Raw genomic sequence first — 25871 nt, forward strand, 5'->3', positions numbered from 1 at the left:
CCGCGCGTTTGGCCCCACGGCAGCTCCCAGCCCCATCCTGCCCCCCGGCGGGGTCCGGCGGGAAAGCCGCAGCCGCCTTCCCTCGGCAGATGGCAGTCACGGCTCGCTGCGCGCCGCGCGGGCTGCCCGGCTCCACGCCCCGCCGGGCTCGGCGCTGCCTACTGGCGGAGGGGCGGGTGCCCTGCGGGTGCGGGTGGATCCGCGGGAGCGTGGGGTTGGGGGGGGGCGCGGAGCATCCCCCGGGATGGAGCTGCCCAGTGCCAGCAGCGCTTGGCTGCAGACAGACCCTGCTCCTCCTCCGTCTCCCCCGCCTCCGCCTCCCTCCCCGCCCCAGCCCCCTCGGCTGCTGCGGGCCAGGGGCTGCCACATCGCCCGGCCTCCCCAGTTCCCTCGCCCTCCCCAGCCCACCTCCCCCCCCGTCCGCCTTCTCCCTCCCCCCACCCTCGCTGCTGACGTCTGGCTCTGCCCGTCTGAAAACTCCGCGCCGCGGCGGATGCGGCGGCTTTCAGGGGCTCGGCAGCGGCAGCCGCGGCGAAGATGGTGGCGGCTCCGTGCGCTCGCAGGCTGGCCCGGCGCTCGCACTCGGCGCTCATCGCGGCGCTCACCGTGCTGCTCCTGCAGACCCTGGTGGTGTGGAATTTCAGCAGCCTGGACTCCGGCGAGGAGCAGCGGGCCGGCGGCGGCCGGGAGAAGCGGGACCGGGGCGGCGGCGCCGGTGAGAGCAGCGACCACCGGGCGCATCAGCACCGCAGAGGACCTGCTGCATTCCACAGCAAGGCGCTGGTAGGTGCTGCCGCCCCCCCCCCCACGCCCGCCGACCTCCATTCGCAGCCCGCCCCAACCCTGGCACCGGGGGGACCCGAAGGCTGCAGCGCGCCCCGGTCCCTCTCCCCCCCGCTTTGCACTTGGCCAGCTCGGCGGCGGCGGTGTAATTAATCGACTCTTCTCAGCAGGGTCGGGGTGGCCCCTTGCAAGTCTGCAAGAGGCATTCGGGCAGCTTCTTGCGTCTGCGTCGGGGGGAGGGGGCGATATGCATTTCCAGAACCCCAGGGCTTGGACCGGGGGAGAGGGGGAAAGAGAAAATCTGCTGGTGGCTTTTAAAGTGCAGTCGGGAGAGAAAGGCAAGAAGTTCTGCGGATGGGCGCCGGGTGGTTTTCGTGATCAGTGCATGCGCTGTAAGTGCCGTTAGAAGGCACGGGCAGGTAATTGATTGAAAAAGATCCAGCCTGGAGCCGCTCTGAAAACTTTGAAAGACGCTGCTCCGCTGCTGGAGTCATCGCTTTAACCGTGGCAATTGGGGTGGGAGGTGGGGGTCCTGCAAAGTTAGAACGGAATGGGACCGATGTGTTGTAATTTCTCCGCTGGCCAGCAAGGCTCCCACCCCCAACCTTTGGAAGTAGCCGTGCTTGAGATGGCACGATCTAGGCACAGGAAACCTCCTTGGCGCTAACCAGTGCTGGGGTTGTTCAGAACAGTCCGTGGAGGTGCATATTATTTATACATCATCACAGTGACGTATTTGTTTTAAACATTCCCTCCCTCCCCCCATGTACACCCTGCATGCCTGCAAATCTGCTTTCTAAGGATTTCAGTCGTGGGAATGGGACTGTGCTTGTTGATTGGGCATCGTTTCATGTTCATGAGGGTTCTTGCGCGCTGGCTGGGCGCTGCTGTGGGAATGGCTTGTTGTACTCATAGGCTTGTCACTCACGTTTCCTGTGGTGTGAAAGTGACAAAGGAGCAGACAGCGCTGCAGCGGCGTTTTCTACTCCCCTGGCTGCTGGCAGCAGGAGACAGACCTACTAGACTCCGCTTTCCCATCATGTCACTCCTCTCTAGGAAAGGAGACTGTAACATTTTAACCCCTCCCCCCCTTCTCCCCGCAGGCTTGTTTCTCTCCACCTCAAATCTTGACTCTGATCTTGCTCTTCACTCTAGAGCCCTTCACCTTGGAGTGTAGCTTTCCTATCCTATGGAAGAAAGTGATGTAGCTATTGAGTGTCTCTCTCCTCTTAGGGACTGAACCAGGCTCACAAGAATTCTCCCCAAAGAAAGTGAACAAACAGCAGGGGACCTAGTTATAAAACAGCAAGAAAGGAAAATGCTTTAATGGGATCCTCTATTATTAGAAATCCTCTTTTGAGACTTAATTATATTTTGAAATGCATCATTTTCTGAATCTTCCACACTTCAGTCTGGTGTAGTTATCTCACTGATACATTCTTAAGGCCTTTACTATGCTGCTTTTTTGCATCTGAAAAACACACTGACACTACTCTTGATTGCACAACTGTATCAGGTACAGCAGGCAACCAGTGGTGAAATTTAATGCAATAATTTATTAGCCCACTAAGAATTAAATTCTTTATTTTTTGCATACTCTCTAATGTCTATTTAAATTGCTTGAGCCTGGAACCACTGCATTTTCACAAAAGTAATTAGAAATTTAAAAAGTTATATTTCTGAATTGCAAACAGGCATGCAGTGGTATAGGTTTCCAAAGAAATGAATATGAAGACCAAAATGTATTTCATTATGTATAAATGGTATTTAGTTTTCTGTAGTTCAAGAGAAGCTTCCTTTGTTTATGAGCTTTGCTTTAATAGACTTCTATATAAATCTGATTTAGGGAAGTTTTGCGTTGTCCCTTTTCAGATATGCACATTCTCTTTGTATCTATTTCTATCTCTGTATACCTCATAAGAGAGAAAGCAAGAGTCTAGGGTTAGCTATGTCTTGTCTTCATAGATGACTGTGGGTGTCCCAACCACAAGTATGTTTTATGAAATCATCCCCTGTAATAAGAATAGATTAATGTTCTGTTGCTAAAATTCAGGGACGGTCTTCTGGAAGATTGAATACACTGTACCAGTGTGTGTGTTGAGCTTTTTTCAGCTTCCAAATAAAAGAATCTAAAATTCCTGCTTACTAAAATTAGCTTTTCTCTTGCTTTATTTTTACACAGTCCTCTCACTTTAATGACTTGTGTTCTGAAATTTTACATGTCAGACTTTACCATCTTTCTCCTAGTATTCTGCCCTTTGCTCTCTTTTTCCATTTATGTCGCTGTTTTCAGACCTCCTTTTTTCTCAAGCTGTTTCTCCCATCCCTCCAGTCTTGTATTTAGTTGTTGTCACATCAGGATTTATTTATTAAAGCACAGTCACAGCTGTGACTTCTTTCAGGCCCAGGAGTCAACCTGAAACAAGTTTGCACCTATGTGCCCCTAGTATAACCAAAGGAAGGGGGCAGGCTCATCCTGCGGTCCTGTGGAGAAAATGCCTGTTATGAGCTCTGAACTGCAAGGGGCCATAAGACCATCATGTACTGGAACATGAAAGAATAAGACCGTGAAGCCTACGAAAAAGCTCACAAGGTTTTCTTGAAAATACAGCATTATGAACTGCCCATACAGCTTTGCTACTAAAAGTGAAGAAGATAATGTGGTGTCACTCAAAATGCTGATGTTGTACAAAGTCCTGAAATATTGGCTGTGTGATGCTCACAGTATTAAAACAGATATTTCAGTGCTTCTTACATCATTTGTGGATATGCATATTTAGAATAATATTTTTATGCTGATGATTAGCAGTCATTCCTTTATACGTTTGCTTTCGTTAAAGACGTAAATACTGAGTGATCCGGCTCCTTTTGAATCATGGTTTAGATAACCTGCTGTGTAAACACGTTCTATGAACTTATTATCCCTACACTTGCTACGGCCTGGTCTACTCTTAAAAATTAGATCGACCGAACTACATGGCAGAGCTGTGAAAAATTTTGTATCTTGACCACCGTAGTTAGCTCAACCTAACCTTTAGTGTGGACGCAGCTAGGTTGATAGAAAAATTCTTCTGTCAACCTACTTACCTCCTCTCTGAGAGGTAGATTAATGCATCAATGGAAAAATCCCTTCTGTTGATGTAGGAGGTGTCTACACTACAGTGACACAGATGCTGCTGTGCTGGTCTAGCATAGACAAACCCTAAGTAACCAGTGGGTGTCCCATTGAGCCATGCCACAGTATCTTAAATATGTTCTGAAACAAACAGTAATGTTGTATAAACAATATACACATGCGGTGTGGGGATAGATGATTTGGCACCCCTCAGAGTGGTGACCATCTTTACACTTACTTCATCAGCAGTATACACAACCACTAAGCATCCATTTGATGACTAAAACATGTGCTTGATGGACCACAAATTGGATTTTTTGCAAATTTCTGGTAGAAATCAAACTAAGTATGAAAGATAAAGAGCTCTACTTAATATTCTGTCAACCCCTTTGAAGTTTGTAGGCTAAATTCGCAAACTACTGACCTACAACTGTCTTTTCCACAGATACATTGTTCATCTCAGTGACATGCACATGACTGTCTTTATATTTAGGGGTGCACATTTGCTTATGTCAGATATGAAATATTAGCAAGAAATTTTTAGGAACATAGGACCTGTTTCTGATCCACATGGTATATAGGGATTAGCCCTATTAAGCTTTCTGGATCCCCAGAGACTACAAGCGACCGCTGGGCAGACCGAAAATGTGCTGGGCTGATCCCATGACAAAACTCTTGGGCCAGAAATGGAAAGAACGTACTTGTAACAAAATAGAATGGTGCGACGTCAACTTGCGTTCATGGAGGGACAGATGAGGACAAGCCGAGAAAGGTGAAGGTCAATGGAGTTACACCAGTATTAAAATCTGTGTAGGAGAAAACTCCGGCCCATAATTTCTGGTGCTCTGTTTTTATTTTAAAACACAATTTATATACTTCCTGAGCTGGTTTAGGTTTTCCTTTTTCAGCCTAAATTTCCCATAGTTTGCATTTATCAAATTTATCAAATTTGTTATAGGATATTTTCAAAAGTTGGCTGGCCTGAGTTACAGTAGCTCCATTATACCCAAACAACTCTAGGGCTTACCCATTTCAAGAAGATTTTGACACAAAGTACTATATTCAAAGTACTATATATCCTCTCCGTTTATTTTTTTTTCAGTTTAATCATAAGAGCACAGAATGCAGTTTGTTCTAGACTATTTTTACTATTCATTCAGTCTGTTAACTGGACACTAGTGTTAAAATACTCATTGATGTGCCCAAAGGGAAGAATTGAATGTCTCCATCTGTGTGAAATAGTGGATACGTTGATCACTTTTCCTCCCTCCAGGAGAGACCATAATCATATTAAAAATATCTCTAGACTTTTTAGCAAGAGTCACTTGTACATTAGATCCAACTTATTTTCTAATGTTTGCATAGAAAATATTTTGGACATTTGCTGAAGGTGGAACTTCCAAAAGCTCTGTCCAAATATTGCCACATATGGCTAAAATCTTTATTTTTAATTTTCCCTCCTTTTTTGGCTTCTGATCAGCGTGCAGAAATATATACAAGTATTAAAGAATGACATTTATTTTATTGTACTGAATCAAACACTAAGAGGTAAATAGTGTGGGGTTTTGGTAATCTACTTCTGTAGGAAAAGAAACTATTTTTGAACCAAGTGTTTAAGGGGTATTTAGATTTATTCTAAATGCCATCAGATACATATAATAAGAAATTTCACTTGCAAAATGAAAAAAACTGCGTTATAGTAAAAATGTTACCATTGTACCTGGGTATAATTAAATGCAAACTGCCAACTTGGCATAAAGAAATAATTTTGAACTGAGCTATTCTGCAAGTGAAAAAATTTACTGTGCTAGATCCCCTAGCCAGCTACAGCTGCCGTTTTCATTACTCATAAGCCAGTTTCCTGCTGTTGTTCACGTTTAATTAAATCGTATTATGGATGTCTTTAAAGAAGTGTGAATTATATCAGTAACATTGACTTAAGTGGGTACTTGTAACAATATCTTTTTTTTTAACATCCATTCAGGGCTATTTACAGAAGCTTTATGCATTCAGCAAAAAAAAAAAAAAAAAAAAAAATTATATATATATATATATATATATATATAGTAATTGATACCAAATAATAATTATGCTATTGTCTGAGAAAGGGTTGATTTTATTTAAAGGTATTTTCTTTGAAAGGCATTGCAAAAGCTTTTTGCGGGAACGGAGTAAGTGTAATGTTTATTCTTAACAGAATTTTTAAATTCAGCTTGGTAGTGGTGGTGGAAGTGTCTTGCTGGATATTCTGCATTATGAGCCTTAAGGAAGGAAAGGAATGCAAATCTCAGCTTTGGGGCTGGTGCTGATGAAATGAATGTGACAGGGGAACTTCTGCTATAATTTTAGCTCACGCTCAGTGTTGCATGCAGTTGACATGCAGTTATGCATTGCAGTGGATGCACTCACATTACCCAGCTGTGGCCTCTTCCCCGGAACCAGTTATTGAAAGCATCTGATGTGGGCTGCATGACTTCCTTTAATGTCATGTGTCATACAGCCTCATTGGGTTTTCATTCTTGTGTATAAGATAGTAAAGTAAAAATGCCAGCACTTTGTTAATATGTCAGTGCAGTGAAATGTAACTGTTGCCTGGTGGTGTGTTATACTGTAGGATCAAAGCATGTCTTCAATCATTAGTCTGAAATGCTGTATACCATATTTAAGAAATTGTATAAGAACACACTGCTGGCAGCAGCTTTCTCCCTTCTATACTGAGGGGGATGGTGTGGGGTCTTGCTTTGAGCACCTTTGCTGATCACCTCTATAGTAGCCAGTGGGATGAGAGAGCATTTCTTAGGTAGGTAGTTTCCAAGACATTTAGGCCTCTATAAGTTAATACTAACACCTTAAATGCCATACAGAAATGAACAGGCAGCCCATACACATTACTGTAGAGCACTGGTGTAATATGATCATGGTGAGATACCTTGCTTAACAAGTGAGTTGCTGCATTCTGCACCAACTTTAGTTTCTAAATGGGTTTAAAGTGTCCCCTGAAGTAGGGTGCAATGGCAGCAAGGTCCTTATCTGAGAGAAAAGACCCTCCCCCCCATTTTTATCTGAGCAGGAGATGGGTATATCAAGATGCTGCTGAAAGATGGTCAGACAACAATAATTGGGAATTTACCACAGTGCCAAGTTGCAAACATGAGTTCAAAAAGACAGCCCTGTGAATTCCAGTTCTGAAATGCAGCTTTCGATACAGCTGGAGGAGAAAAGCAAAAACTACCAAAGCAATGGTTTTTCTGACTTCTTTAGGTCTAAAAGGCTTAAATGAGCTTGAATGTGACCTGCACATTTTTACGCTAAATTTCAGTCTGATGTAAATTAAGCACCAGATCATGGAATCATAGAATCTCAGGGTTGGAAGGGACTTCAGGAGGTCATCTAGTCCAATCCCCTGCTCAAAGCAGGACCAGTCCCCAACTAAATCATCCCAGCCAGGGCTTTGTCAAGCCTGACCTTAAAAACCTCTAAGGAAGGAGATTCCACCATCTCCCTAGGTAACCCATTCCAGTGCTTCACTACCCTCCTAGTGAAAAAGTTTTTCCTAATATCTAACCTAAACCACCCCCACTGCAATTTGAGACCATTACACCTTGTTCTGTCATCTGGGACCACTGAGAACAGTCTAGATCCATCCTCTTTGGAACCTCCTTTCAGGTAGTTGAAAGCAGCTATCAAATCCCCCCTCATTCTTCTCTTCTGCGGACTAAACAATCCTAGTTCCCTCAGCCTCTCCTCAGAAACTCCAGCCCCCTAATCATTTTTGTTGCCCCTCGCTGGACTCTTTGCAATTTTTCCACATCCTTCTTGTAGTGTGGGGCTCAAAACTGGACACAGTACTCCAGATGAGGCCTCACCAATGTCGAATAGAGGGGAATGATCACATCCCTCGATCTGCTGGCAATGCCCCTACTTATATAGCCCAAAATGCCGTTAGCCTTCTTGGCAACAAGGGCACACTGTTGACTCATATCCAGCTTCTCGTCCACTGTAATTCCTAGGTCCTTTTCTGCAGAACTGCTGCCTAGCCATTTGGTCCCTAATCTGTAACAGTGCATGGGATTCTTCCGTGCTAAGTGCAGGACTCTGCACTTGTCCTTGTTGAACCTCATCAGATTTCTTTTGGCCCAATCCTCTAATTTGTCTAGGTCCTTCTGTATCCTATCCCTACCCTCCAGTGTATCTGCCACTCCTCCCAGTTTAGTGTCATCTGCAAACTTGCTGATGGTGCAGCATCCTCCAGATCATTAATGAAGATATTGAACAAAACTGGCTCCAGGACTGACCCTTGGGGCACTCCGCTTGATACCGGCTGCCAACTACACATGGAGCCATTTATCACTACCCGTTGAGCCCGATGATCTAGCCAGCTTTCTATCTACCTTATAGTCCATTCATCCAGCCCATACTTCTTTAACTTGCTGGCAAGAATAGTGTGGGAGACCGTATCAAAAGCTTTGCTAAAGATAAGAAATAACACATCCACTGCTTTCCCCTCATCCACAGTGCCAGTTATCTCATTATAGAAGATAATTAGGTTAGTCAGGCATGACTTGCCCTTGGTAAATCCATGCTGACTGTTCCTGATCGCTTTCCTCTTCTCTAAGTGCTTCAGAATTGATTCCTTGAGGACCCGCTCCATGATTTTTCCAGGGACTGAGGTGAGGCTGACTGGCCTGTAGTTCCCCGGATCCTCCTCCTTCCCTTTTTTAAAGATGGGCACTACATTAGCCTTTTTCCAGATCCTGTGACCCCTCACCCATGTGAGCACACCTGTTGATTCCAGTGGGACAGCTCACCAGAATAGGGGTTAGCAGAATTAGCCTTATGTAAACAAGAGGCCTCCTTGGGGCAGCCCAGCAAATGGCCTCTTGCCTCAGTTTCCCTCTTCAGTTCACAGTAAGTCCAATACAAGCATAGAATTATAGAACCGTAGGACTGAAAGGGACCTCAAGAGTTCATCTAATCCAGTCCCTTTACTCATGGCATATCCTCAAGTCTCACCAGCCTGATGTCTTTCACCAGATCTGGACTCTTTATCCATAGTCCTTTGTCCCTCCACCAGGACAGCCAACCCAGCCCTTCCTTCTCAGGCACAAACTTGCTCTTCCTAGAGAGCATTCTCTCAGCTTCTCTGCTGGGAGCCTCTCCTGGTTCTTCTGGGCCCAGATCCCCAGCAAGAGGACACTAGTGGGTAAGCCTCTCAGCTTCTCCCCTCCCTTCAGCTCTCTGGCTCTTGATTCCGGCTCAGAGCCAGCAGATAACTCCCTCTCTTGCTCCTTCCTGCCTTCCGTCAGTCCTGGCTGTCTGACTGGAGGACATCAAGCATTCTTTCTAACTGAACCAGTCTGCTCCTGCCGCTCTTAACTAAGTCGCAGGCTTCTGATATCTTCCCAGATGCTGCCCTGCCCTCTCAATTGGCCACCCGGACTGGAACAGGAGCACTCAGCCCAATTTCTTTTAGTGGGCCTGCTCCCCTATTCTCTCCTGACATGGCAGAGTTATAAATTTCCTAAAGAATGGGTCCATAATGGAAATACTGACTTGGCCATTAACCACAGCTTCACTAGTTATCACAAGGATAATAACACCAAAGTACAACCTTAATAACAATTCAAAAGGGCAGTGAAGACAACTAATCATTTCATAATGAGAAAGGAGGAAAACAATACATTTAGAGGCACAGAACTGCATAATCATTTTACAAAGCTTTAGCACTTAACAAGGCACATGTTAATAAAACAAACAAATCTTTTCAGTAACAGGGAACTAATGTATACATTATTTAAGAACAGTATTAGAGCCAGATTAGATTGATGGACTCTTGTAGTAGTGATCTCATTAAGCATCTTTTCTGTAGGGATCTGGGAAAGTTTTTCATGACATAGATTTTTATTAATTGGGGTTGTCGGGGGACGTCTTTTTCAGACCATTGATTATTTTGATTATTTTTTATTATGTGATAGGTCTTTGCAGATGTTCCCTTTGAAATAAAAGCCACTTTGTGTTCTTGTTTTACCAGGGAAAACCAGTTGTTGTAAAGGAGACGTATACAAATCCCATTTGCTTGTCATCGAGTATTGCAAATGGCTACTTTACAGTACAGTATAAAATATCCTCATTATCTGTCATTTTTTGGGGCTATATTGAGAAATATTTTCCAAAATGTTTTTCCCTTTCTGTTTTGAAAATGCAGTATACAAAGTGGAGATTTCAGATCCATCTTAATAGTGCTAGATAGTGAAACAGGAGCTGTTAGATAAGATTAGATAAAAGCAAGAAGTAAGCATAATTTGCAGGTATAGTCACACACTGATCTTGAGGATGAATTTGAATCAGAATTGCTTCTGATTTTCTTTATGTAGTTATAGTTCAATCCTGCACACATTAGATTCCAGGGGAATTTTGCCTTGATTTCAGTCATGGGAGGAGGATCAAGTCCTTTACTTGTGTATTTTTCCCCACAGTTTTTCTCACTGGTTGTCTAACTTGCTTAGTCATAGCTCAGTGGAGATTGGTGGTATGAGATGTAAATGTGACACCCATGAAAGGTTATTTACAAGATATCTTAGTTAGTAGTTCCACGCTTAACCAATGTAGATGGACTCACTGGTTCTGAGAGAGCCTTGCTTTGTGTCCCTGTTTCTTTTCCTGCTTGAAAATAATCTGTTATGGAAATCCTTCAGATCTAAAGCTCATTATTTAAAGTGTTAAAATACTGCGAACGCCAAATAACAAGCAACCTAATTTTTGCCGAAATAGAGAATACTTATAAGGGTAAAATTTTCAAACGTGCCTGCATCCCATTCTCAGGCACTTCGACTCCTAAGTCCCTTCTTAGGCTTTGACACTGCACCACAGAACACTGTGTTGAAAAGAAAAGTGTTAGAACATGGGACGAGGAGTCAGAGCCCTGGGTTCTGTTTTCATGTCTACCAATACATTTTTGTGTCATCTTCAGCAAGGCATTTACAGTCTCATTTTCAAAAGAGGATCCTAATTTTGGATGTTTCAATTTTTGAGTGCCCAACTTTAGACACCTTGTGTCTGATTTTTCAAAGGAGGTGAGTACTTGCGAGTCCCATGGTTTAGTTGTTGGAGTTCTGAGTGCTAAGGCTCAAAGCGTCTCAGGTGGGCCACCCAAAAACAATAGTCACACTTGGAAATTTTAGCTTGAACTTTCTGTGCCTCAGTGTCCCCATCTGTAAAACGAGTAGACTCAAGCTCACGGACCTCACAGAAGCGTTGTGGGTCTCAATTAATTCCTACTTGTAAAATGCTTAGAAATCTTCAGATAAGTCTGAGCCAGTTTCTGAGCTGATGTGCATCGGCTTAGCTCCATTGAAGTCAACAGAGCTATGTTAGTTCATACCATCTGAGAATTTTGGCCTTGCAAATGTAATAATTTTTATAATAATAGTATCAAACAATTATTATTTTTCTCTTTCTTTTCATTGAAAAATGAGAACACTATTTTCTCTTGGATCAGTGCAAGTAATTCACATTAATGGCCCACATGGAAGAAATATTCATTTGTTGAGTGCCATCGGTGTGCTAGAAACTTTACAGTCATGTAGGAAGACAGGTCCCTGCCTTGAAGAGCATACAGTCTGAATAGAAATGTAGCAAGTATACATGAAATAAAATCTACTGCTCGAACTGCTTTGAAATATTACTCTTACACATTGATTCAACAAGTGACTTAAGCACATGACTAACTTTAAGCACAAGGGTAGTTTCACTGACCTCCATGGGACTAACACTTCTCTGGAACTATTGTGTTTTGTTAGGCAGGTGCTTAGGTGCCCTGCTCATAGACTTTAAGGCTACCATGATCATGATCATCTAGTCTGAGCTCCTGCACATCACAGAACCTCACCCATCCTGTAATAGGCCCATAACCACTGGCTGAGTCACTGAAGTTTTCAAATCTTGGTTTAAAGACTTCAAGTTACAGAGACTCCACCATTTACTTTAGATCAAACCAAGTGACCTGTGCCCCATGCTGCAGAGGGAGGCAAAAAATTCCCAGAATGTCTGCTAGGCTGACCTGGGAGAATGCGTTCCTGACCCCAAATATGGCCGTCAGTTAGACACTGAGCATGGGGGCAAGACCCACCAGTCAGACATGCTAAAGAGGCTTCTTTCTCACAACTTAGAGTCCTCTCCATCTAGTGCCCCGTCTCTGGCTGCTGGAAATATTTGCTAATAGCTGTCGCGGATGGGCCAAGTGCCATTGTAGGCAACCTCATCCTACTACCCCCACTATAAACTTAGCAAGCACAGTCTTGAAAGAAGACTTTGCCCCCATTACTCTACTTGGAAGGCTGTTCCAGAACTCCACTCCCTGCTGAACTGGGGCCTTAATTTGTGAGTGAAGGGAGCAGCCCCTCCCACTCAGCAGCCATAAAAACTGAGAGCCACATAATGCTGTTATGATTTACACATTGTGTAACTGTTCAATTCATCCTTTTGTGTCAAGTACTGAAAGGGTCACTATGGGACACTTATCATGTGACTCTTTATTTTTAGAGAAGATTAGTGGATTCCTCTGAGGGACAAACTATTTATGGCCCTCTTTATAGCATGTGCAAATTGGCTTTTTTGGTAATGGAATTAGAGTAAATGAGTGTTGTTTCTATAAAGTAGATAGCCAGAAAAACAGAGCATGGTTGTCACTGAGGTCAAATCTTGAATGCTTCCCTCAGTATGTTCTATTTTCACATTACTGCTGTTTCTGTATTCTGTTATATTAGTAGAGAGAATTAGTGAATGGAGCCTTTATTTTGTAAAAGTAAGTTCTAAGTAGAAGGATGACACTGTCTAGTTTTAGTTTAACCAAAATTTGTGTCTGTGGGTCATGGATAGTCAAACTTCAAACTTCAGCCTTTGATTGGTTGCATCCTTCAGATGAAATTTTTTGGTTTGTGTGGTTGCAGTTGGAGAATTTTTTTGCATACTTCTGACTTTTGGTTTTACTTTTCCTAATGTTATGCTTTCTGAATTTCTCTGAGGTTCATGTTGTTTTATGATTGGAAGAAACCCTAAGATATTTCCAGGGTTTTTAGTCCTCTTGTAGTCCCCCTGGGTGTTGAATGTTTTCCCTGTACCTCACCTGAGTCAGTAACTAGCTAAATGACAATCCACTCATTGTAGGCCCTTAAATTGCGTCTCCCTGCAAGAACTGCTTGCCAGTGGGGACATCTTAATGTTGGAAATTTGTGTGCAAAAATACCCTGTCATCAAAGTAATATATACCCAATGGCAAAAATACTCAGTGTTAGATTAAAAATAGCAAATAATTTTTACACACAAAGGTTAAAATTTTCAAATGTTGGTAGTTACAGCTGTGGACTTACATCCATATTTAGGCACCTAATTACATTGATTTAGATGCCTGAAACCGACATTTAAATACATAAATATGGATCCAGGTGTGAGACTTTAGGCATCCAAGTTCTGAAAATGTGGCCTAAAGTATGAAGCAAGCACAAACAAGCAGAAGAAATGTAAATGGAGTAAACAAAGCTGTTAGTGTGGACACCAGGAGAATAATAATACTTTACACTGCTGTGGTATCTCAAGTTAGGCATTCACTTAATTGAGTTGAGTAGCGTGGTTGCATAAATAGAATCTTTGAGATGCGATCAGCACATACTGTAAGAGCAATAGTACCTCTGCAGTGAAGAATCCGTTACCTTTTTGGCAGTCTCACAGGAGAGAAGTATAAATCTCGACTGTAATATTTTGATAAGTCACTAGTTCTTATTAAAATAATAATTATGGTGATAATTATAACTGTAGTTTGCTCTCAGACTGAGCTGCTAACTGTACTGGGGAAAAAACCCTACCTTATATTCTGTTAAAATAGTTAGAGCCCTAGCTCTGCCCTTTTCATGTCACATGTGCATCTCTTGGGAGTCTCACTTGTTTTCCCCCCATATATTTTGCCAGTGTGCTGCTGCTTCAGTTTGTAGAATAAAAGGCTGCATAACTCCCCTATGGGAGGAAGCTTTAAATTCCTGTGCATACCAAAGGACCTGCTCCGGCTCCAAATTGGAGTTTTTCTGTTGACCGCAATGTGATCAAAATCAGGCCCAATATTTTACAGCGCTGCAGTGGTAAAATACTGTGACGAACCCACAGTCACCTGGTTCTTCGTGGTTGTTCCCATGCTGCATGCTGCAAGCAGTGACGATAGAACTCAGCGCTCCTCCTCCAAGGCCCAGGCTCCTATAATATTTGAACTAAAGGAAACTTTTCTCCATCAGTACATAGGAATGGACATGCTGGGTCAGACCAAAGGTCCATCTAGCCCAGTATCCTGTCTTCCAACGGTGGCCAATGCCAAGTGCCCCAGAGGGAATGAATATAACAGGTAATCACCAAGTGATCCATCCCCTGTCTCTCATTCCCAACTTCTGGCAAGGTAGCAGTATAGATTCCATGGTACCAGCTGAGCAGTTATGATCCTACTTAGTAGAGAAAAGTACTAGGTATGCACACTAGCTAGCTTATTACAATGTTCTGTTGGGCTCCATTTAATAAATGAATGAACTTGATTAAAGGCCTGTTCATTTATTAAATAGGATTTCAAATATGATCATTTTATAAAAAACTAGTTTTGTGGTTATACCACATCTTCCCTCCCCCTACTAATAGGAATGGTGGTGCTGTACTTCATTTCTCTTCAAATTAATTTTCCTGACCTAGACCTGCAGCAGTTTAGCTTAGCAGAGGCAAAGTAGAAGGCACTGCTCCTTACTTTAGGGTAGCCAGATAATAGGGTTGCCACAGTAACCCCAGGCTGGGGGGAGGGGAATTGGAGTCTGCAGTTGCTTCCCTCCCCTAGCTGTTCATCTCACCAGCTAACCAGCCAAGAAACTGAGGAAGGGGCAGAGCTAGCGCCCTGAGTTGCAGAGCAAGATTTCCTTGCTTGGGAAGAGTAGTAATTCCAGGGCAGCAGTACAATTGTATGAGCTCTGTGATTGTACAACCAATGTAAAACTTGAATAAATCTGACTCTTGAGGTGTTTGACTTTTATACCATTCTTACCGCAGTAGTTCTCCAGATACACATCTCATTATATATCATTAAACGTGATCATCATTTTTGAGGGATAATTGGCAGAGAGACAGGGTAAGATTTCATTTGCTTGTTGGGTAGGCTTACGATATAATCCTTTTGAGCAAGCGGCACCTCTGTGGCAGAGCCCTTGTGGAACTGGGTTTATGCACATTTCCCCATTGCAAAGTTTGACTGAAAGGTAGTTTTCATGTCAAAGACGGTTTGAGCATTTTTTTTTTATATCTTTGGATCTATAAGAACAGGTGAGAAAAAGCAGCTATTCCAGGCTCTAAGCACCCTTGGGATAGTGATTTAGAAACACAATCCTACAGCTGTGTACAGGTTATTCACATGGCTTATAACTGAGAGCCGGATTGGGCTCTTCAGGTTAAAATGACCCATCAACCCAGTAGTAGTTAGTAGTTTTTTTTTACATTGAAAATTTAAATCAATAATATTGGATTATTTTATTTACCCTTTTTGGTGCCATCACTGTCAGACAGAAAAACTCATGCTGCAAAAGTGCCATCATTAGGATATTTCATTTTGTGTTTTTTTGTTTTTTTTTTTAAAGACCATTAGGGCAATTTTTCCTCAGTTATACTAGTGTGAATCTGGGGTAATTCTATGACATCAGTGCCTTCAATTTATCCATAAGTTATTTTGCACCAGCCTAACCAAGAGGAGAATTTGGATCTTAAAGTTAAAATGGTCCTTGAAAGGACTGTGTACTGAAATAGTGTGGAGATAAGATATGCACCAGTGATAGAACATTTGCGTGCTTTTTGAACTGTCACTACAATTTCATAATGAGTCATAATCAGTCAGATAACATCCTATAAAGATTTTCTTGTTGGTCTATTTCTGGAGGGTGCAGAAGAAAATAAAATAAAGGGTTCTGTGGAATTTTGTGAGGCCTGGAATTAACTGAATTTCTGTATTCCATGTCCAGTTTAGCCTAAAGGAGGTGGATATCTTCCTTTTCCAGACAGGTTAATTTCAATCAGGCTTTAAGCTAAACTCCACTCTCATCAAGAACCCGATTCACAATCCCATTGGCTTCAGTTGGCTTTGGATCGAGCCATATAAGGTATTGTCTATTTAGCTTATTAACAAGTATTTGTTTTCAAGTATTAGTTGGGTTTATTTAATCTAATTGTGTCTATTTTCCTCCCTGTTGTTGAATGATTTCTTTTTGTTTGCTGGTGTTAGTTTTACTGGCTAGTCATAGAACCCAATACTACTCTGGTTGAAGTCAACGGGAGTTGTGACATTGACTCTTTGGGAAGGATTGGGCCAATATATTGGTAACACAACTGCCCAGCAAGTTAGATAGAAGGTGGATTAATATAATTGAAAAGCTAACTCTGTTTTGATTCTCTGTCAGATAGTAAATATTAATGATCCTTTATGAATCAGTGTTTCTCTTTTGTTGGATGAATGATTGTTAAATGCACTTGTGCAGTTTTATTTTTTTCCCTTTCATTATTGCTTATGAACTTGCCTCAATAAATAATGAGGCACAAAGGATTTGACTTTACTGTCATTTGTAGGGTGCTTTGTTATTGTCTTGAAGTTGCATGGCTTGCAAGTGTATTTCCTGTTTTGTAAAAAAAAAAAAAAAAAAATTTCCTACAGCTGTTATCGTGCTTTATGCATCTGCACTCTTGGGGTGCATGGGATCTGAGTTACAGCAGAATTTATGTATTTAAAGTCCATTGTCACCATTTATGTTGTAACTTCACCATCATGTATGGATACTGTGGGTTTTTTAATTCCTCTTGAGTAAAGTACCATGGGTGAATGTTTGGTGTCTTTACGAAGATGAAGCATGTTCAGGGCATGGTTTTGCAACTCTTACATTGGTGAGCCTTTACTCCTCTAGTAGTCCCAATGAAGTCAACTACTAACAGGAGTAAACATTCACCTGTGTAAGTAGGAGTTATACAGTTGGGCCTTAGGCCAAGATTTTTCAAGAGTGTTTAATGTCACGCTGCCTGGACTGGCTCACAACCATTAGTGCCAACCTCAGGACAGAATGTCAAGAAGCTGGGCAGAGACCCCAAACTGCTTGTACGTTCTATATTTAAATTTCACCAACTCAGTAACAAATGTGAACCCCTAATGCACTATAGCAGTCTTGCCATGGAGTCACAGACTGTCCTTTTGAGCATTCCAGTTTATCTTCCACCCAGGCAAGCTCGAGTTAGTAGTGATAGATGGTTGCTATACACCAAAGATCACAAAATATTCAGGTTACTCCCAGTCCCAAAGGACCAGTCACTTATCCCAGGTCAGTTTGTATCTTTGATTAGTATCAAAGACACCTGCTTGTGGCCAATTCTATAGTAAAGTCTGTAAGGATTTATTAACTAAGAAAAGAGAGCGTTATTAAAGCAGGCAAACATATATATAAACACAAATGAGTTACAGTCTGTGGTTTCAAAAGGTGACAGAGTAGTAATCTGTCAGCTGTGAATTCTTTCAGGGCTAAACCAGGTTGATCCTGGGGATCTCTGCTTCTGTTTCATAGCTCCAACCCTCTGAGAGTCAAAACAGCAAAAGAAATGACAGATTTTCATGTCAGCTATTTTTATTTCCTTCTTCCAGAATTCAAACTGATGGCATGAGCATGTAGCCTCTTCATGGGTGCAAGGGAGCAATTAACGAAGTCTTTGTATTGTGATGTCCCACAATGGCCCATTTTGTTTTGATAGGCCTTCTTGATAGGCCTCTGACTGGGTTTATAATTTCAGCACAAACATTTTTTACAGTTACAAGGCAAAAACTTAAATAGTACCTATAGCAGGTGATAAAGATAAGTGAGATTAACGCATGCAGCAACTTAAAAGCATTTCATAAAGTCTATACACTTAACGCAGGGGTTCTCAAACTGGGGGTCAGGATCCCTCGGGGGGTCACGAGTTATTATGGGGCGGTCGCGAGCTGTAAACCTCCACCCCAAACCCTGCTTTGCTCCAGCATTTATAATGGTGTTAAATATATTAAAAAGTGTTTTTAGTTTATAAGGGGGGTTGCACTCAGAGGCTTGCTATGTGAAAGGGATCACCAGTAAAAAAAAGTTTGAGAGCCACTGACTTAGTGCATTGTGATAAGTCCAATACCCATCTTAACCATACTAACAGCCAGGTAAAACAAACTGGTTTCCAGCAATGAATTTGTCAGTGCTTGGCTAAGCCCTAAAGCTTTGCAAGAGCTAGCACCTTGTCTACCAGCATCACACCTAATTTAAAGGGGCCTGGAATTTGGAGAGTGTGTGTTCATCACTTTCTGAAAATCATGCTCTTTTAAACTGAAGCATGCAAAATAGCTAGTCACTTTCTAAAATCTTGGCTTCACTATTTAATATTGACCCAAATGTTGATCATCATTAATCTATATCAACATGGTATGGGGGTCATTATGAAATATTACCTTTAGTGACACTTATACAAAATGAAGGTCCCCAGTCCTACATACATGGGGCTCATTGCAGGACTGAGGTGTAAGGAGTGTTAAGAGCCTGTCTGTGAAAGATGCTGACCATCCTCAGTAAAGCTGTTGGAGTTCAGGGTGGTTGGTCTCTGGCAGGATCAGGTACAAATCAAGGCAGAAATATGCTTAAAGGAATATTGCAGGTTAAAAATCATATATTTAAGAACACAATGTCATTCCCATTAAGTAATTAAAACTGAAATGATTTTTAAAAACTGGTTTAACTTACATTGGTTTTGCCATTTGTATTTTGCTTTAGTCAGTGAAAGTTGACTGATTTTAGTGTGTCCCTTGTTTGTTTATCTTTAGTTTCTAGTCAGTTTCACTTTCAGGTCCTCCTGAAAAAGCACCTGGAAGGAATGTTTTGTTTACAAATAGTGCAAAGGAAAATACCATTTTTTAAAAAATTCCCATAATTAAAAAAAAAGCAATTGAATAATTGTAAATGGTTTTGATTTATATGTGGATTTTGTAAAATATTATTTCTGCAAAAGTTATAATTTGGGTAAATCTCATCTGACAGTTTCCCTTTATAAATAAATTAAAGTGTAAAAATTTATATAAAATTCCCATTACTTTGTTTTTTGTTTGTTTACTTGCTCTGCATTCTCAAATGGAGGTTGTTTTTATGGGCAAACAAATAGTGTCTGTTTAACTCCAATCACTACAGAGAATTGCTACATTTTTTTGTTGAACTGTGCAGTCATTCTCCAACAATGACACTGCATTTTTATGATTTTGAAAAATATAATTTTATAATGTAGAAGATTTTTCTTAGGTGAATGAGCATATTGTTAATTATTTTGCTGACCTCGACAAACATCTTTCTAAAACATTGTGTTAATGGTTTCATCATATTGCATTACTAACGATTCTCATGCAGACGGTAATACCCATTGAATTTTGCGCTGTGATTGGTTTAATGGAAATTTTCATTTCAGCTTAAATGCACTTAACATACCTTTACATTTTGGTGGTTTTTTTTTTAAATAGTACCAGTCCATATCTAACAATTGCTTAATTTGAATTCAGTGAGGTGGTCACCAGCTGAACCCTTCACAGCTTTTATCAAAGCCAAGTGGAGTGAGATTTCAGACAGTCACTGTGGTTGAGGTATCTGCATCGCTTTCAGGGGCTACCACTGGTTCTCAACCTGCGGCCCATGGGCTGCTTGCGGCCCAGTCAGTACCCAGCTGCAGTCCAGGTGACATCCTCAGGGCCATACAGGTAGTATTAGATGCGTCCCACGTAACACACATGCTGCCCACAATGGTAAATAAGTTGAGAACCACTAGGCTAGTCTATACTAGCATTTAACTCAAGTTTATTGATTGCCAGTTAGCTACCAGCACATTGGTCTGTGCTGGTCTGGCCAGGGCTCAGCCAGTGTTAAGGTAAACCATGAACATTGGTGTCCTGAAGCTGGGTAGTGTTCAGAGTAGTACACACAGCGCATTAGCTAATGTGAGTTAATTGCCAGTCAATTAATTCGTGTTTGAAGAAAACTCTAGTGGGGACAAGTCCTGAGAAAAAGGATGGTCTTGTGGTTCAGGCACTGCCCTAGTACTCAGGAGATATAGGTTCACTTCCCAGCTTTGCTACAGGTTTCCTGTCTGATCGCAGGCAAGTCACGTGCTGATCTCTCTCTCAGTTCCCATTTTGTAGGATGGGAATTATAGTACTTCTTTTCTCTAACACCTCTTCAGGGCATGATTTGTCTCTTATCGTCTGTCTGTACAGCACCTATTTCAATGGGACTCCAAGTTTGGGCCCATGGGTTTATTGTAATACAAATAATAATAATGATATGGTCCTTTGGTCTGAAATGGTGTCCCCATGACAGCTCAGGTCTTGGCATGATCTGACAGCAAGGTTGGTTGTCATAGTCCTTTCTGCTTCTGCTCCTTTCTAGTCCATGGGACTGGCTGGGCAACTGCTACCAGCCTGCTCTTTGAAGATGCTGCTCTCTGTTCTGTCAGACTTTCAGCTCCCTCTGCCAGGAGGTGGTGAGAGCTTGTCCTGTCAGTGCCACTAAGGAAGAATTAATTTGTGTCCTGTTTGCAGGGTCACTTACATATTGATGAGGTACTGATGAATTAGTGCTTGCAGAAGTGATACGTATTAGAACCTGCTTAGAATGAGCTCTGAACTAGTGAAACTCCTATCTTAGTGAAGTAGAATAAACATCTCTAATTATCTCAGTGCATTTCATTGGGCAAACTATAATATGGGTTTACAGCAGGGGTCTCAAACACGCGGCCCATGGGGTTCTTTCATGCGGCCCGCCTAGCTCCCCCCGCCCCCCTGCCTACCCCATGGCGCCGCAAGCCCCACACCGCTCCCTGAAGTGGCTGGAACTATGTCCCTGCAGCCCTGGGTGGGGGGAGTAGAGGGCTCTGTGCTCTTGCTTCCAGGCACTGCCCCCCGCAGCTCCCATTGGCTGGGAATGGGGAAATGCAGCCAATGGGAGCTTTGGGGGAGGTACCTGGAGGAGCTAGAGCAGCACATAGTGCCTTTCCCCGCCCCCTGGGGTCTCTGGCTGCTTTCTGGAGTGGAGCAGAGTGGAGCGGGGCCAGGGCAGGCAGGCAGGGAGCCTACCCTGGCCACGGTGCGCGGTGTTGCCACCCCGGAGCCGCTCTAGGTAAGCGGTGCCGGGCCGGAGCCCACACCCCGCACCTCAACCCCCTGTCCAGAGCCCCCTGCCACATCCCACACCCTTCCATACCCCAACTCCCTGCCCTGAGCCCCCTGCCACACCCTGCACACCAACCCCCTGCTGCACCCCTCACCCCTCCTGCACCCCAACTCCCTTCCCTGGGCCCCCTGCCGCACCCCTCACCCCTCCTGCACCCCACACCCCAATTCCCTGCCCTGAGCCCTCTGCTGTACCCTGCACACCTCCTGCACCTCAACTCCCTGCCCTGAGCCCTCTGCTGTACCCTGCACACCTCCTGCACCTCAACTCCCTGCCCTGAGCCCCCATCACACCCCGCACCCCTCCTGCACCTCAGACCCCTGTCCGGAGACCCCTGCCACATCCCACACCCTCCCGCACCCCAACTCCCTGCCCTGACCCCCCCTGCCACACCCTGCACCCCGACCCCCTGCCGCACCCCTCACCCATCCTGCACCCCACACCCCAACTCCCTGCCCTGCCATACCCTGCACACCTCCTGCACCTCAACTCCCTGCCCTGAGCCCCCATCACATCCTGCACCCCTCCTGCACCCCCTGGGGGCAGGGAGGGGGGCAGAGTTGGGGTGAGGACTTAAGGGAAGGGGTTGGAATGGGGGCAGGGAAGGGGTGGGAAGAGGCGGGGCAGGGCCTCACGGAAGGGGTGGAGTGGGGGCGGGGCTGGGGGCAGCAAGGCGTGGGTGTCAGTGATGTGGCCCTCAGGCCAATGCACTAGTTCTCATGCGGCTCTCGTGGTCATTTGAGTTTGCGACCCCTGGTTTACAGCAAACGTCTGCTGACTAGGGATGGTGCAAATCTAACCCATCCCATTCTATTGCAGTAAAAGTTCCCCCGGCAGTGGACTGAGGTGTATTTAGCATTTGTTACCCATGGAGCACAGAAATATGTAGATTTTAAAGTTACTGTATTGGAGGTGCAACCTCTGCAGAACATCCCTGTCTATTTCTTTAGAGGACTAGGCTGATTTAGATGGGTTGGATGGTATAAGGAGTGTTAATTGCTTGACATTTGCACTCGGGGGATATGTAGGAGAAGGTTGTGTGCAGAGAGCGTTGTAAAAAGGCTGGCTAATGTAGCTAAAATACATTATAGGGATTTGTCTAGACCAGTGAGATTTGCATTGGTATAACTACATTAATGTGGTTACACAGACATGAACCTCTAGTGCAGAAATACTGCATTGATACACAAGCTCCATTTTTTTGCAGGTTCAGTGTGTCTACATTAGGGGGTTGTACCAATGTAACAATATTGCTGAAGTTACACTGGTGAAAATCTCCCTAATCTGGTATTTGGGAAGCACTGGCCTGAGCAAGCAGAGAGAGAGAATAAAATTGCGGGGGGGGGAGGGAAACCCAAACCTGTTGAGAAGAGACAGCGTTGCCTGAATTTACACTGCACGGGCAAGGCTGTGCTAGTGTGTTCTGTGCTGCTTGGTTTGACAGCATCACGTAGGAGCATGCACAGATATGAATTCATCATAAAACAATATGTCTCAGTACCCAGAACTCTAGTGCGGGACTCAAGTGCAAATTATTGCACCATCTACACTGAAATATACGGCTGTTTGACTTTTATTTTGTGGGCTGGATGGCCCAAATCAGGAGAGTAATTCTGAATAGTAGCTAGGTACTAGTGCCAGCGGCAATAATTTTGCCTGGCTGGCCCAGCAGCAGCTGTTTCTATTTCCCTTCTGTTTCAGAGTGGTGGGTAGAAGGGGACCCATTTTATCTTCTTTCTGATATTTTTGTAATCAGCATAATTTTTCAGGGGACTGCACACATCTGTGGTCTAAAATCTGTGCTCAGGCTTCATGTAATCAATGGAAACTGACATTTCTCATATCCCAAGGTTAGCTTGCCATTCGTGAAAAGCACGCGCTGCTCTACTCTCCTCTTTTCCTTTTATTTTCATTATTTTATGTTATTTTTTTATCAAGTCTTTCTGTTTCCACATGCAAACATGAATGTCAGACCTCTTGTACATCCCCACAATATGCCAGGGTTTTGTTGACTTTCTTAGCTGAAATCTCTTTGCCTCCGCCCCCATTTTATTGTGTTCAGAAATTTCAGATTTTTACTCACTTTCAGCTGTTGAATTCACTAAGCCCTTGAGAAGAAGCAATTGTATTTTCACTCACGTGCTAAAATGAACTGACTAAACAAAATGTAAACAGATGTTTCCTTGCTGGTGACACACTTCAGAAAAATATACCTTCTAAAGACATTAGCCAGCTGCATGTTGGAAGGCAAGTTAAACTGCTGTGCATATATGAAGCAATCCATTGACCCAATCTTTACTCAAGCAAAATTCCCACTAAGTGAACAGGACTGCAGAATTGGACAGTTACCTTGATGTTTTTAAATGACAGGATCACAATATTATGTTAGCCAAGAAGCTGATTTTCCTTGTGGAACTGCTATAAACACATTGGGCCTGATTCTGCTCTTACACTGGTTTACCCTGCTGTAATGTCAGTGACTTGCATGGAATTACTCCTGTTAGATGAGAGTAGTATCAGGCTCAGGGTTGCACGATGGCCGGATGAAACTTTCATTAAACTGTAAACTTACATTAAAACCTTGCTATGATATGATCTAAACAATCCTGTAAATAATGCATATCAACAAACATTTGCAAACAAAAGATTAGTGACTAGAAAACAAACTTTTTGCTTGTGTTTCTTTTTGTTGCTAACCTGGTAAATCTGCATCCTGGCTTCCTGCCTGTGGCACTTTTCTTTCTCTGGTGCAAATAACTTGCATTTTTCATCATTTGGGCTATTTATTGTGAGATTACGATCCTTGGGTCAGTATAAGGTCTGTAGATGTATGTTGGATGATCAGAGTTGAAATCAGATGAAATCCTGTTATAAATTAACTTGAGACCCTATTATGCCCGTGTAACTTGCGTACCCAAGACTGTACCATCTTGTATGGCTGTCTTGGCTAAATTTAAGCTGAAGGGATGATTAATATGGTATAGGAGCTGTAAACTAAGGAATGGATACTAAAACGTTTGAAGATCCCTTTAGTACAGTTAGCACTTTCAAGGCTAGTTGTAAAGAATGTGAATGGACTGTTTTTGTGGGATGTTCTGTCTAATCATTTTCACCACGTTTGTCACAATGGAATCTAAGTTCCTGCTTTTGTCAAGATGATTTCACTGGACTTTCGTGTGAGTTGGTGTGTGTTAAGTGGGTTAGTGATTATTTTAGACTGTGTTGGTGTCTTTCAGAGACATAAGGTGGGACTGGGGGAGGAGGATTTAAGGCATGTATGTGGTTCATGCAGTACTTACAAATAGAATTTTAGAGGTGTCACTGTCTCAGACTGGCTGCTGCTCTCTGCTTTCAACCCATTGCCTGCTTACCATTTGCAAACTCTGCCCAATGTAGTTTTCATCCCAGATTCCTTTTTGGTGCAAAACTTTCCTTTATTTCCACTTTGTGCTGAGCTCAGCTCACTGCTGCTACTGTTTCTAATAACCTGAGGCGACAACACATGGAAACATTTGACTGAATGCTCAGCTGCTACACTGTGGGATGGCTGCTGTGCAGAGGGCCACATAAGTGAACAATTGTACTGCTGTGTTGAGCACTTTGCCAGAATTGTGTTAGGATCCCTGCAGGGCTGAACTTCGGCCACCCGTGATGCAGCGGAACACGCCCTACTTGCCCGCACAAGGACTGATCACATGTTTAGAGGTTAAATTGTTGTATGGGGTCTTCAGTAAACAACAGATATTTTCTTTTGTTCTCTAAAAGAACAATAATAGTGGCACAGAAGAGAACTGTTATCACAGACTGGTATCTTCGTCACTTCTCTCCAAATTATAATTTTCCACAGGTCATATTTTCATGGAGTCCTTTTAATTATTTTTCTTTCCCCCTGAATAGAGGATGTTTGTATTAAGCTTTGAGCATTACATAACATTGTGTTCCCTGTATGCACATAATGAACAATTTTGTTCAAGAGAAAAAGCAGACAATTTTTTAAATCTTCGGTGCACTGTGCACTTTTTGCAGACTCTGCAAAATACCTATGTAAACAATGCATAGCATATTCCAACTGGAAGTAAACTTCTGGCATGCAGCTTTTATCTGTGAAACCAGAAACCTTCACAAATGCTACACATTTAATATAAAACCACAGTACTTTTAGATCTTGAATAATGCAGATAAGTGGCTTGACCAAAGCTCTTGACACTCTGGAACATTCATTATTTCACATAAATAAGGGAAATATACCAAGAAAAGATTAATATTCATTTTATTAGTCTTCAAACATAGCCTTTACATACTGTTTGCAAACATTAACTAATTATATATTCCTTTATAAAAGCCTTTTAAAACTAGTATTCGTATCAGCTTTCATATATATAAATAAATAAAACGAAGCAGGACTCTGTCCCTTGTGTTACCATGATTTCATCTTTAGATGACAACCAAAAGGCCCATAAACTGAAGTAGTAAGTATTCTTGTTGGTAGAATGAATGAATACCTGGACAGACTTCATGGTTTATTTTATAAGCATACAGTTCTTTTTGCAGGCTTTATGTCTTTAACACAACCTTCTCTGATGAGGTCTGATCTATAATATCTGACTTCTTCCCCTTGAATGCCATTTTGATTTAGTATACAGGGGCTCTGGAACAATTTGTATAGTGGAGGTGCTGAGAGCCAATGAACCCAACTGTAAACCCTG

General features: G+C 42.8%; 1 protein-coding gene across 1 annotated transcript in view; it reads left to right on the top strand.

Moving 5' to 3' along the window:
- The first annotated feature begins 428 nt into the window (after window positions 1-428).
- The window catches only part of XYLT1 (xylosyltransferase 1), a 315876-nt gene continuing 290433 nt past the window's right edge, over window positions 429-25871 (top strand). Inside the window, exon 1 of the mRNA XM_008173025.4 lies at window positions 429-783. Within this exon, the coding sequence (XP_008171247.2) occupies window positions 538-783 (246 nt within the window). The 5' untranslated portion in view covers window positions 429-537. The remainder of the gene's footprint in view (window positions 784-25871) is intronic.

Source organism: Chrysemys picta, chromosome 10 (assembly GCF_011386835.1).
Source record: "Chrysemys picta bellii isolate R12L10 chromosome 10, ASM1138683v2, whole genome shotgun sequence".
Classification (NCBI taxonomy): domain Eukaryota; kingdom Metazoa; phylum Chordata; order Testudines; family Emydidae; genus Chrysemys; species Chrysemys picta.